The 14,210-nt window shown below is 35.8% G+C and overlaps 1 protein-coding gene across 1 annotated transcript; it reads left to right on the top strand.

The window, feature by feature from the left end:
- The first annotated feature begins 248 nt into the window (after positions 1–248).
- Positions 249–13,418, top strand: LOC149936319 (uncharacterized). Its single transcript, XM_090181528.1, has 17 exons — positions 249–665; positions 749–846; positions 911–1,012; positions 1,074–1,156; positions 1,213–1,300; positions 1,369–1,599; positions 1,660–1,738; positions 1,812–1,930; positions 1,998–2,201; positions 3,152–3,460; positions 3,539–3,754; positions 3,814–3,853; positions 4,048–4,105; positions 4,179–4,237; positions 4,307–4,353; positions 10,054–10,365; positions 13,040–13,418. Exons 1-17 carry the CDS (start codon positions 567–569, stop codon positions 13,095–13,097), a joined length of 2,202 nt encoding a protein of 733 aa, XP_090037654.1. The 5' UTR covers positions 249–566; the 3' UTR covers positions 13,098–13,418.
- The last annotated feature ends 792 nt before the right edge of the window (positions 13,419–14,210 follow it).

Here is a 14,210-nt window from a genome sequence, read left to right as displayed (position 1 = left end):
CAAAATTTCAATAAATTACTGATAAAAAAACCATTTCCCCATCTCCGTAATCATATTGTTATTTAATGTAAAAATGAGTACTTTTATTTTACAATCCACAGGTTTCATTTTTATAAGTCAATTTTATGCCGATTTTCTTATGATTATTGGGCTGGTTTTTTTCGAATTTTTCTTCAAAATGTATTGCATGCTACCACGCTAGCAGGCAGAGCTGCAGATTTATTTGATGCATGTTTGATGTTTTTTTAACCATGTTATAACACATCAGAATTCAATGATTAAATTATTGTGATCTTTAAAATCAAATTCGCGGGGCAATTTAAGTAATATTCCGTATCAAAACCTGGGTAGCTTAACCACATGTTTTCGTGTGTTCACGTATTCTTTTTGGTACCTACCGTCTTAAGTAAAAATTAAACCAACTTTTCTTCGAGGCCTTTGTAGAAAATGGCAAGTGGCATAAATTGTATAGAATTCCCATGAAATAAATTAAAGCTCTCCAAGCGGAGGAAATATATCAATTTGTAAAAACGGCGTCGTTCAAGCCGTCCTGGAACTCAAGAATTATGTGGCATGAGGCGAGAAAACAAGAAAAGAAAATACGGGGGATGATGGTGGACTATAAGAGAAGGGCTGAAAGACGTCGGGAATATTATGAAAGAATAGTATACACAACATCTTTCTAGCAATACCATAAATACCAAACTACTACCTCCTATACAGGTATTTTAAATAATTTTCTTTGTAGAAACAAGATCCAGCACAATTCCTTCAAGTACATGGAAGAAGGTGTAGGATACACTTGGATCCCACAATTGCGCAAGCTGCTGATAGTCCCGCTACTATGTAATAGATCATAATCTTTGAAAAAATTAGCAAAATTCACCATAAGTGGCTTTATTATATATAGGATGCCATGGCAAGGACATGCAGATAACTTGATAGATAGATTTGATGTTAGAGCCCATCTTGACATAATTCCCGAGTTTAAAGCCAAACCAGAGTCTCCCAAGTACTACTAGAACCATCCAAAATGAATAATAATAATGTAATAATACTTACAATTATTGTAGGTCAACTGATGACTTAGATACTGAAGAAAGACAAGCTAATTATGAGAGATATCGAACATTAGTACAAAATGACTTTTTTGGAGGTATAATTTGATTCAGTAAACAATAGAAGCTGAATATTAATTGAATTATTTTATAGTTGCCGAGGGAAAATTTTTGCATCAAATTTATTTGGAGGAGCGTTTTGGCCCAATTTTAAAACCTGGCGCTGAAGATGAAAAGAAAAAGTACATAATATTGTCCAAATATAGTGGAAATTCTTTTAAATTAATTTTTATTCTGTCTGATTACAAAGACTCTCGGAAAAGAAAGCCGCTATTGGTTACATTTACGAAGACAGCACCCCAGCGATGCAAATTTTAAAAAATAAATCTGAGTCCGAAGAAGAAGTGGAGAGTGATAATGAAGATTTAAGTGACATTGACTTTGACGTAACAGTTAATGTTGATGAATTAACAATAGAGCAATCTTCGGAAATGAATTCTCACGCTATCAAATATTCCATGGGAAAAACCGATTTTATATCGTGAGTTAATTTATTTATAGCGTTTAACTATAAAAAAAATATTTTTCCTTTGATATTCAGATATCTACACCAAGACAAAGATGAAGCAGATCAGTTAAAAATGGCTAAGGAAATAGAGGAAGAGAAAGCTATGTATTCTGTAAGAATGAGGAGGTTACAAAACTTACATCACAGAATGAAAATTTCAATCAATATTCTTTTATATTGTTTAGGGTAGAAAATCTCGTCGTGAAAGACGTGCATTAAGAGAGAAAAAACTTCAGGGCAGAAAAGTAACCAGCCCTCCCAGTTACGCTGCTGCAGAACCCGTTGTAACCAAACCATATAATAGGTAAATATTGCTGGACCCAACAATGTGATTTAAATCATTTTTGTTAACGTTTTATGTGTATTTAAAGAGTCCACTCAAGTTCCCGATCTCGATCCCGCTCTCATTCTCCAGAAAATTCTGGAAAAGTGACATTTATCACCAGTTTTGGGGATGATGGTTCAGATGAGGACAAGAAACCCAGCGTTGGGCCTGCCAAAAAGAATGGGCTTGAGAAAATTGGCCCTGAACTTCCTCCATTCTTGCCTATGGCCAAAGTCGAGAAGCCTTCCCGGTCGGTAACTCGCATTTCATTCTCCCCCCACCAAGTTGGACCAGTTTTCTCTCTCAATAACATCATCAACTATCTTTTTCAGATTTCCTAAATTCCTCCTATTGCAAATCTTAATCCTACTCTATTGTTATGTTATTTAAAATTTAAGATTATTTATCATGTTTCCTATGAACATTTAAAAATTAGGAATATTTTTGGAATATGGTTAAATAAAGCTGTTAAGGTTTGCAATCCTTCGAATATATTCCAAAAATGTTTTTCAACTTAGAGTGCAGATGTGTTACATATTTGTGACCCATAGGGTTAATATTAATCGCATTATTATTATTATTATCATAAGGGGATAATAACGAATTTGGTAATGATAGTCTGTCATGGAGTGATTGCGAATTAGGAAACTGTCCCTTCCTACTCTTTCCGTTGGCAAAATAGTTGGTTAGTTTTATGGCGAGAAATACGAGCGTACTCGTGTTTAGGTTTGAAATTCGAAAAAAAACTAACTTCTGAAATGGAGCCAGTGTTTATAATTGTTATTTTTATCTTCTGATTCAATAATTCATCATGATTTTCCAAAAGTAAGTGTTATTTACACTTTTGAAAGCATTTCAATTTTCAATTGGCCTTGGCTGGTCTGTCGAAAAAGATACCGGTGGACTGTCGGCGATTTTCCGGGCTTCCTCCAAATACTAGGAGCAGTTCGCGGAGGGTTGTCCGTCTGTCGGTACGAAATAGTTGATGTTGTCATTGGCGAAACAGACTATCATTAAAAACTTTGCATTGGGTGAAAAGGAAGTGTCATATTATCCACTTATGCTGATAGGGAGTGCTTTAAGAATAATTTTATTCCTTTACACAAATAGGAGGTTAATATCACGGTATTGCAGACCTTAAAATCCTATCACTACTAAAGAAATTTGTAAGGTTTATATTTTGGGTAAATTCTATTTTAGCCCAGAGCCTAAACCACACAACAAACAACTTCCAACGACGAGTAGCAGACAACGTCGACGTCATTCATCGTCCTCTTCATCATCTTCATCCCGCCATAGTGTAAGAAAATATCGTAGAAGATCCACCTCTCATTCTAGAAGGAATAAAAAGAGAAGATCCCGTTCGAGACATTCAAGTTCTCGTTCTACTTCCTCTTCGTTGTCGTCCTCGTCTTCCTCATCTCGGTCTTCACGTAAACGACGCAGGAAGAAGCCATCTAGACGTAGAAGAAGCAGTTCCTCTTCAACTTCTTCCCATTCACCTTCCAGGTACCAATTGGCTTTGCAAAATACCGTATAACTAGTAGCTCCAGCCAGAAAAATAAATGTAATGTCACGCTATGCCAGGTCACGATCGACTAGCGCAAGTTCCTCTAGTTCCAGAAACAAGTCCCGTTCTCGGAGCAAATCTTCTCAACCCAGTAACAAATTACCTCCTCCACCTGTTAAATCTTACTATCGCCATAGTCTTTCAAGATCCGGCAGTGAAATATCATTGACTAGCGATGAGGAAATTGATACTAAATCAGATTCCTCTCACAATGCAAGAGTTCAACTCCGCAAGTACGTTATGAAGCTACTTATTTAACTTTAGTCTACTGAAATTAATATTCCATTTACAGGCCTCTCACGTTATTGGGTAAAGCAGATTCATCCTCCAAAGTCAGTAAGAGCTACTGTTTTTTCCCTGAGCTTAATTTCAAATTTTTTCTATGCTTTTAAGGTAGATATGTATAATACAAAGTGTATATTCGCGAATTGAACTTATTTTTTAAGCCAATTTAAATTTTAGGCCTATAACAATGAGATTGAATAGTACCAATTTCTAACCCTTTGGAACAATACCGTTTTTTCAGAGTTTAACTCCTCAAGAGAAACTTAAAAGAAAAATGCAAGCTTTGCTAAATAAACAATGTAATCAAATTGTTATATTTTTAAAAAGACAAAAAAAAATTCCCACAAATATTAATAATTATTAATAATGCAGATAAAATGGATAAGAAAGCCGAAATGCAAAAATATGAAAAACAGGAACAGGAGAGAATGGTTAGTACAACCTGTTAGTTATTTCATGATTTCACGTAAAATATAATTCATTTGCATTGACTATGTCAGGATCGGGCAGAAGAACTGAGAGAAATGGCTATTAAACTTAGGCAGAGGTAAATACATTTTTTGCTTAAAACCTATTAATTTCAATCCTACCTGAAGTGTATAATATCTCTTACGAGAGAAGTATCCATCGAAGCTATGAAAGTTAAACATGTACCTTAGGGATCTAGCACAAGTCCCCCTCCCCCCCATGTGCTTTTCTAAGACAAAATCCCCCCCCCCCATACCAAATCCCCTTTATGTGCATTTCTAAGAAAAAAATCCTTCATGACTATAGTAAAATGTAGACTTGAAACTGTGTAGGGATATTTAATTCATTATAATTAAAATCTTTCTAGTGTAATAGTTTTTGTACTGTGTTGTTTATGTAATGTATTTTGAAAAATTAGCGGGAGATAGTGAAGGGATATGTTTCAAGAAATATAGCCTTTTTAGTTTACATAAGTAGCGGCGGATATGAGTAAGAAACTCATGAACCGCAGGATTTTCATCTACTATGTACATGCTTTGTGGTTTATCATTGGCTTAGCAGACGGAAATCAAGCAGTTTATGCACTTCTCGCGTTCGCTGCTACGTGGCTCTATAACAAATTAACAATATAAAGGCTAATGACATTAGCAATATAGGAAAGGGGATACTTCTCTCATAAGAGATTTCTAATATACTTCTGGATGTACTGGCCATAAAAGTGGAAAGGGAAACTAAATGGCAGAACCAGCTCCAACTGCACTTGACACTGGCGAAAGGCGGATATGTGGTATAGTTTGAAGAAAGTCCACCGGGGGCGCTGCATCGGTGTCATAGTGCTGTTTGAGCAGGTAATGCCACCTAGTTTTCCTAGCGCCACTTTTGTTGCCCTTTAAATTATTTATATCCAATAAATACAATCCAACTCTTGTTTTGAACGTGTCTATAATTCAGGATGCCCTCATCTTTCATACCAGTAACTCTTCTTGATATTTGGGAAGATGGCCTAACTAAATTTCCAGGATCAGACTTTTAGAAACACAGCTGGGGGCCCTCTGTCTTAAGATTATATTATCGCGGGGGGGGCGAAAGGGGTGATAGGTAGAGGACCGCCTTAAAGAAAAAAATATCACTAGAGAAAGTGGTAGCCTAGAATCATGATCGGTATGCCCAGGGAGTTGAGATAAGTTTGAGTAAAAGAGTGGGGGAGGGAGAAAGAGTAAGAGAGAGAGAGATAGGATTGGCGACTCCTGGTGGCGGGGGTAGCCTTAAATCATTTAGAAGCTGACGATGTAGATTGGCGAAGGAAGGAGAGCGAGAGAGTGAGTGCCCCCGAAAAAAGTCACGCGCGCGCTTGTCGCTTGATTTCAATTTGCGCGAACTCTTTTCCTCCACCACATGGGACCAAAGAGAGGGGGGATTAAATTTCTTCTTCCAGCACTGCGTCCTAAAAAGTTTCTTCTCACTCCCCCCCTTTCTCTTCTCTTCACGTCGCGCGAGTCGATGATGGCTGGGGGGGAGTGAGAGTGGGGGGACATTTCGAGAGGGAGAAGGTGAAAGGGCGTGATTAGACTCTCCTTCTACTATTCAACTCCTTACGCAAATCGCGGAGAGTAGCGCGGCTTCCTTTACTAATGGACAGCAGCCTAAGCGAAAAAGGTCCTGTTCACACCCGTTTCAATCGAATGGGATTGTCATTATATAAGTTGGCGGACAACTCGAGAAGTTGGCAGACGAAAAGCCAATAGATCTTAAAAGAAATTGATTTGAAAATCTTCATCGGTTCATTGTGTAAATTGGCGCGTGCTTGCTCGGAAGGGATAATCTTATTGGCTAAGACAAATGCAGATAAATATTGCTAAGCCCACGTGATTCTATTTTATTATCAGAATAAATAATTGCACGTGCGACGAAAAAATGGGCGATATCATCGAGATTCACGCGTTTTGAATTTAAAAACCCTTCCTTTTGACGGTTTTTATTTTGGAGCGAATAATTTCTTTTAGCGTCTATAGCTAAGCTAAGGTTGTTTATTTAGCGTTTTTGAGCATATTAAGATCCTAGCTGCTAAGTGAACTTTTCGTGTTGGCCGCCAGATGGGTCTACGGTAGCTGAACAGACTGTGAATTGTTTTTAACATAACTAGTGCCAGTTACCCCTAGCGTCTGTTAAACCAGGTGGTAGAAATTTTAAATTAGGTGTGGCAACGTAAATATGAAACTTTATAATCCTCGTAAAGAATGCGAAACAAAATTTACAGAATTTAGGTAACGCGGTTCGAAGCAAAACCGTGCCAATATTTTTTCTATTGTCAGGTTAATTTCGCGTTAGAAAACGCGTATTGGGAACGTCTAGATGTGGTATTATTTTGCAGTTGTTGTTTTCCATACGTGTTTTTTAGCGCGGGCTTAACCCGTCTATTGGCAAAAACATGTTATACGTATACTTCACAAATATGGGGAAATATATTTCTTATAATATACTATCAAAAGTGACATGGGGAAAACTACGTGGCAGAACCTGCTCAAGCTGCACAGTGACACGGAAGCCAGTACTTTTGGTCTTGTACGGCAGCGCCACCAGCGAACTTTCTTTGAACTAGATCATGCCAGTGTCACTGTGCAGTTTGAGCAGATTTTGCCATTAAATTTTTCCCGCGTCACTTTGGTTGCCATTTTAAAGTCAGACATAAATTTGTATATTTTTTATTTGAAATTATTATCTCCAAAATTTGCTCGATGGTCCCGGTATTGAGTATCATCGGCAGCCAGCGCAAAGGCTCTCGCGAATAATTTGAGGAAGCAGACGCGTTATTAATATGGTCGGAGTGAATTAACATTGTAATTTATTTTGCGGGAGTTAGCTAATTTGGGGCAGCCTCGAAGATTACATCAATTATTAAAAGGGGGAGCCGCGGTATATTATCATGGCGGGCGTGAGAAATGACTGTTACGCGGTTTTGACTCTAATCCGCTTGAAAATTAATACGTTCAACAAGTTTACCTTGGGCTTTTCAAAGACGCCGGCGCGCCACCGGTTAACGCGTACTCTTCCAATCGTAAAGATGCAAATTAGTAAAGAAAGAGGCTGAGAGGGGAGAACACGCCGACATAATAATATACCAACGCCTCCCTGCCAAACGCTCACATTTTGTTCCACCCTGATTTTCGCACCACACTCTCAGTTTTTCCTTGAATTAAATCAATTTTGAAGCCACTTTTGCCACTATACGAATGAATAATTACGTACGATAAAAGTAGCTGTTCTGGTACAAAGTTAATATTTGGAGATACTTTTAGACGGATAACCCATTTGAAATGAGATGTAACGCCATTACAGAGCCATATTTAAATACTCTTAAGTCTTACCAGATGGCGCCAATAGTCTGAAACGTTGAAATTTTGAATAATCTTTATTTTTACTTTGTTTTTTGTAGCGGAGTTTTACCTGAGATGAATTAATTCGTACATTTTTTTATATAAAATATCCCTTAATAAAGTAGTATTTATTCCAATCCTAACAAAAGGTTTAAATGGGCGCCATCTAGTGTAAATAAAAGCAATAATATCTAGCCCATAAAAATTTAGTTTACATAAGATATTTTTTAATTAACACTTTGACGGTATATTTACTTGATAAAACCGCCAGACAATTATAAATCTAAGCGCAATTTCAAATAGTTTTTCATAGTTAATTTTTACTTTTCGATAAAAGTACCGGAAACCGACGTTTTAACCAAATGCAGTTTGATCTATTTTGGTTTTTTTTGGGAGGGGGGGGCAGCGTGTGTTATCTTTGTCTGCCCCAAGTTCCACCCCATCCCCCTGACAATTAGTGATGAGCGTTCTGGACACCCCAAAGAAAGACCCCCCTTAGGAAAAAGACGGGGAACAGTGCCCAGTTTACGTGTCTCGCAATACGTATAATATCATTTTGGGGGTAAAATGCGGGAGATGATAGAGCCAGGGGGTTTCCCTTCTTTCACAAAAAAAGAGCAGTTTTAAAAACCCCCAAGTTTAGTCAACCTACGGTATAGACACCCAGTTTTGAACGGGGGGGGGGGAGGGGGCTGGAAAGACCCACCCTCTAGTATTATCAGCGTAGCACCGAGCCTAAATTTCCTTTTTTTTAAACTCCTAACACCCCACTAGTCTCCCTTGGTATTCCATCCTGCCGCTTTTTTACACTATCAGGCCTTATTTTAAAATCCCCCAGGGGGCGCGTTTTAAAAATCAATATTTTATTTTTCAGGGGTGGCCTATCTATCTCTCGTACTCTTTTTTTTTTAACAGCACTGTCTGTCTCTCTCGCGCTCTCTCTACAAACTACCTTAGCTAGGTTATAGGTCCAGATAGTGGTGCCTACATACACCATGTGTGCGGGGGGGGGGTTGATATTTCTTTCATTGTGCCTTTCTACGAAGGAGGGGGGTGGAATTTGGGAGGCAACGTAGTAGGCCAGTTTTTGGCGTCAATGAAAAATTGTTCGACGGGCCAAGTTCATCCCTCAATGAGATCCAACATCTATTTGAAGTTTCTCTCTTCTCTTCTCTTTAGTGAGAGAATTTAGTGTGAAATGAAACAGAAATTGATGGTTGTTTTGAGTTATTTTTTATCTCAATTTTTTCAAACTATGATGTGGGTTTTTAAAAAATGTACTGTCTTATAGCTCGGAGGCTAGATTTTGGAAATATACCCAATTGTACCGTGGGTTTTAGACCATAATATACTGATTCAATGACAATGGAATAACGCCTTTAGAGGTCGGTTTTTTAGATACCCGAAGTCTTACCAGATGGCGCTAGCAGTTTAAACAAGGCTGCGACAGTACCTCGTAAACTTGGAATTCCGGCAAATGTTAGGGAATTTTAAAAAATTAGTCTAAATGTCAAAGAATTGAATTTCGGCTGACAAACTCTGGCAACCCTGCTGAAATGTTATCTGAAAACCGTGAAAAAATATTAGTGATTAATGTTTCTGTTTACACCGAATTATTTCAAAGATGATCTGATGTTTATAGATTTTGGACAAAACAGCGCTTAAAATGGGTATATCGTTTGTTAAAATGTGTTGGGTATGGTTTTTAACGTAATAAACCTGGCGGCAGTCATGTGAAATTAGTTGAGCCATGATACAAATGAACCTTTATACTCCCTTTAAAATAGTATTCACAGTTAGTTTTGCAGGCCCTGATACTGAGTCCCTTTTCTGAGTTTTCTCACTTAAAATCACTTTTTTTAAAATTGTCACTAAAAGTCACTTTTCCCAAAAATAGTTACTATTTATCACTTTTTTCGAATTTTTAGATTTCCTTAGCATTGAACGTTAGAAAACTGTCTTAAATAATAAATAAAAATCAAACTCCGTTCGCTTTTAATTTTTATTTAATTAGCTAATAAGTGGTTTAAAAAATCGGCTGACGACATTTAAAAGAAACTAGATTAAAAAAAACTAGTCTAATTTCGTCTTTTCTAAAAAAATAAAGTCATATAACTTCGTATGGTTATATAGTTACTATTTTGGTTGTGTAACTAGTCCAAAAACTCAATAAAACAGTATTGTTTTTACCATTTTTGGTAGATTTTCAGTCACTAAACTCACTAAATTCTACTGTGTAAGTGAGTATCAGGCGTGGTTTTGTAATAAATCGATATTGATTTCCTGGAAATTAGCGCCATCTAGAGTACAAATAAAAGTAAAGAAATCGACCTCTAATGGCTTCCTCTCAAAATGTTTGTTTATCCTCGAACAATTGGTGTTTAAAAGGAGTGTTTTCTTTCCAGGGAGAGGGAACGACGACATCGTATGCGAGACTACGACAAGGACTCGGACAGCGCGTCGTCTTCCGCCGCTGGACCCTCGTCCGTCAGTGGTCAGTCGCTACATTCCCGAAGAAAGAGAAGCGAATCGCGCAGTCGAAGCCGATCCAAGAGCCGTAGTCGTAGTCGTAGTCGTAGCCGTAGCCGCGGGCGCAAAGACAAGTACCCTAGTTCCAAGTCGAGAGACAGTCGAAGCCGCAGCGGGAGCAGGGGCAGAGACCACAGCCCGCCCACCAAAAGACGAGAAGACCGTCCCACCAAATCCCGAAATAATAGGTCAGTTACGTCTATATCTAATTGCATTTAAATTAGAGCGCAAACCACCAACCACAAGAAGGACTTGCATCAACCGCGAAAAAAGGTGTTTTTGTACAGCAAACAGAAAATAACTCGTAAAAATTCTTTATTTTACAAAATTAAAATAAAAAGTCGTGCGCGTGGCAGCTCCTACAATACAATTTTTGTTATTGCGCATGCGCGTCGTTGTACCTTCAAAACTGACTCTACTTATCGTGAGGTGGCGCGCTCTATAAAAAGCTGTATCACATTCGAGACTTAAAACAGGGTTGCCTCGCGTCAGGGAAAAGTCTGGGATTTTAAAAATGGGCCTATAAAGTCAGGGAAAAGTCGGGGAATTTAAAAATGGGCCTATAAAGTCAGGGAAAAGTCGGGGAATTTAAAAATGGGCCTATAAAGTCAGGGAAAAGTCGGGGAATTTAAAAATGGACCTATAAAGTCAGGGATTTTATAAATGGGCCTATAAAGTCAGGGAAAAGTCGGGGAATATAAAAATGGGCCTATAAAGTCAGGGAGAAGTCGGGGAATTTAAAAATGGGCCTATAAAGTCAGGGAAAAGTCAGGGATTTTAAAAATGGGCCTATAAAGTCAGGGAAAAGTCAGGGATTTTAAAAATGGGCCTATAAAGTCAGGGAAAAGTCTGGGATTTTAAAAATGGGCCTATAAAGTCAGGGAAAAGTCGGGGAATTTAAAAATGGGCCTATAAAGTCAGGGAAAAGTCGGGGAATTTAGAAATGGGCCTATAAAGTCAGGGATTTTATAAATGGGCCTATAAAGTCAGGGAAAAGTCGGGGAATATAAAAATGGGCCTATAAAGTCAGGGAGAAGTCGGGGAATTTAAAAATGGGCCTATAAAGTCAGGGAAAAGTCAGGGATTTTAAAAATGGGCCTATAAAGTCAGGGAAAAGTCAGGGATTTTAAAAATGGGCCTATATAGTCAGGGAAAAGTCGGGGAATTTAAAAATGGGCCTATAAAGTCAGGGAAAAGTCGGGGAATTTAAAAATGGGCCTATAAAGTCAGGGATTTTAAAAATGGGCCTATAAAGTCAGGGAAAAGTCGGGGAATTTAAAAATGGGCCTATAAAGTCAGGGAAAAGTCAGGGATTTTAAAAATGGGCCTATAAAGTCAGGGAAAAGTCGGGGAATTTAAAAATGGGCCTATAAAGTCAGGGAATTTTAAGAATTAAAAATTTGTAAAAATTCAGGGAAACATCAGGGAATTCAATTTTATCTTGACACTTTTTGAAGATAATTTTACTCTAGATCTATAATAAATTCTATGATTATCATTTACTTGGTTGAAAGTTTGGCTAATTTTTTCAACATTGCAATAACCTTTTTACTGAAATATAAGTCCATTTAAATTTATTAACTCCTGATGAAAGTAAAATATAACGTAAAAATTTTGGCTTTAAAAAGTCATGGAAAATCTCTTTAAAGTGGTCAGGTAAAACAGGGAATAGTCAGGAAATTTGAATCGGAAAATTTTGTGGCAACCCTGGAGAAACAATAGTACTGAACTGAACTTCTACGTATTTCGTGACGAATGAGCCACATAAAAACAAGTTCAGCAAGCCTAGCTTATTTTCTAGAAAAGCCTATTAAATTACTACCGGTGATACACGTCCCTCTTGGGGTAGGTGGTCTGTGGATAGAGCAAGGTTCTATGCGGATCGTCTTAACATATTTAATAGAGAGTTTCAGCAAACCCATTTCTAGGCGCTTTCGCGAACGTCTACCAATCTCCTGAATGTTGCCAGGTCCCCCAGAGGTCCTATGATTCCTGTAAAATCATATATTTTCAAAAATATCCTGTAAAATCCTATGTTCAAAAATGTCCTGTAAAATCCTATATTTTCGAAAATATTCTGTAAAATCCTGTATTTTCGAAAATATCCTGTAAAATCCTATGTTCAAAAATGTCCTGTAAAATCCTATATTTTCGAAAATATTCTGTAAAATCCTGTATTTTCGAAAATATCCTGTAAATCCTATATTTTCTAAAATATCGTGTAAAATCCTATATTTTCGAAAATATCCTGTAATATCCTATATTTTATAAAATATCCTGTCGAAAATATCCTGTAAAATCCTATATTTTATAAAATATCCTGTAAAATCCTATATTTTCGAAAATATCCTGTAAAATCCTATAAATCATATATTTTTAGTAAATCCCCAAAAAGTCCTATAAAATCCTATATATTTAGAAAAATTTCCTATAATTCTGATATTTTGCCCATTTAAAATCCCGCCATTCAGGTAAATTGCTAGATTTAGCAATATGATAAATTCCTATACAAAGCCATTCTAGTCTATACTTTTGTTATTTGTTAACATGGTTAACTACTAGTAAATTTTTGTGATAAAATGGTTAAATCGTTTTTTTTTTAAGTGAAAATCAAATTTTTATTTCACTAATAATAAATTTTGTTTTTAAATGCATAAAGTAAATGAAATACCTTATATACTATATAGTCCTAAAAAATCCTATAATTTTGATCCTATTTTTCCTATAAATTGTTTCAAGATTTTAGTGGGGGCCCTGGGTTGCAGACGTTCACGTAATCGCCTAGAAATGGCTTTGCTGAAACTCTCTATTCTCCCTAAATATAAATAAATACGTTCTTGATGAAATGAGAATTTGATATAGGCGACGTTCTCGATCTGGCTCCAGATCTCGACCATCCAGACCGTTGGTGGATTATTGATCAGATCACACACGCTAGTCTTACAACTAGGAAAATTATGTTACAACAAAATCCTAAATCCAGGATTTTTTTCCCTGTTTAATAGTTGTTCGGATAACTATGGTGAAGTAAAGAATTTAAAACTCGCTTCCCGTAGTTTAAAATGTTTAGTTAAGATTTTTCCTAGCGTAACGTAAAAATATTTAAAAAAAAAGGTTTAGCGTATCTTTTTTTTTGTTCGTACTATAGTTTTTTGATAAAATGTTTCATAGTAAATTTTTTGTTCATTTCTTATTATTTTGATATACGCTTTCGCATTGTGACGGTAGTTATAAAAGATGTAATTAAATATCTAATAAACGCTTTGAGCAATATACGATCTGCGCGTTATTTCTTAAAAAGTTGCATATATCTAAAAAGTGTTGTTAAAAAAATTATTAAATTAGATATTAGGGGTCAGTTTTCGACCAATCATATTTATGTTGAACTTTTGTAGGATTTGTTATTAAATAATAAAAGTTAATTAAAATTGGTCTAGGACTAACAAGTTATCGAAGCAACTGAGAACCAACAAACAGGTGTGCCTTCGTTTCCATGATGTATTATGTTTCGAATTTTGTGGGCGGGGCTTAATTGAGCAATATGTCATAATCGCCATCTGTGGGTCAATTATATTACTAAATTTACAGTCATACAAACTATATTATAAAACAATACAATTTTAATTATGTATAATATTAAATATTTATTAATACAAATTATAATAGCAATGTAATTTACAGTATTTTTAATATTTAATAACAAACAGTTAATTATTATTTAAATTAAATATCTTAACATTGAGATTATTTAATATAATAATAATAGTGGTTATATTATTTAATATAACCAAAATTTTATAATTATAATTGAAATTTATTTAATATAACATTAAAAATTAATAATTGCTAATTATAATTGAAATTTATTTAATATAACATTAAAAATTAATAATTGCTAATTATAATTGAAATTTATTTAATATAACATTAAAAATTAATAATTGCTAATTATAATTGAAATTTATTTAATATAACATTAAAAATTAATAATTGCTAATTATAATTGAAATTTATTTAATATAACATTAAAAAT

This window comes from Leiobunum rupestre, chromosome 7, assembly GCF_980474605.1.
Source record: "Leiobunum rupestre chromosome 7, qqLeiRupe1.1.hap1, whole genome shotgun sequence".
Lineage (NCBI taxonomy): Eukaryota > Metazoa > Arthropoda > Arachnida > Opiliones > Sclerosomatidae > Leiobunum > Leiobunum rupestre.
The sequence above is the reverse complement of the archived record's forward strand: the minus strand, read 5'-3'. Positions and strand labels throughout refer to the sequence as shown.

Bases quoted from the DNA above. Each gene is read 5' to 3' on its own strand.
- LOC149936319 (XM_090181528.1), top strand. From the start codon at position 567: ATGTGGCATGAGGCGAGAAAACAAGAAAAGAAAATACGGGGGATGATG. The intron at 3,461-3,538 runs GTACCAATTGGC...ACGCTATGCCAG, and splicing joins TCTTCCCATTCACCTTCCAG to GTCACGATCGACTAGCGCAA. The intron at 10,366-13,039 runs GTCAGTTACGTC...AATTTGATATAG, and splicing joins ACCAAATCCCGAAATAATAG to GCGACGTTCTCGATCTGGCT.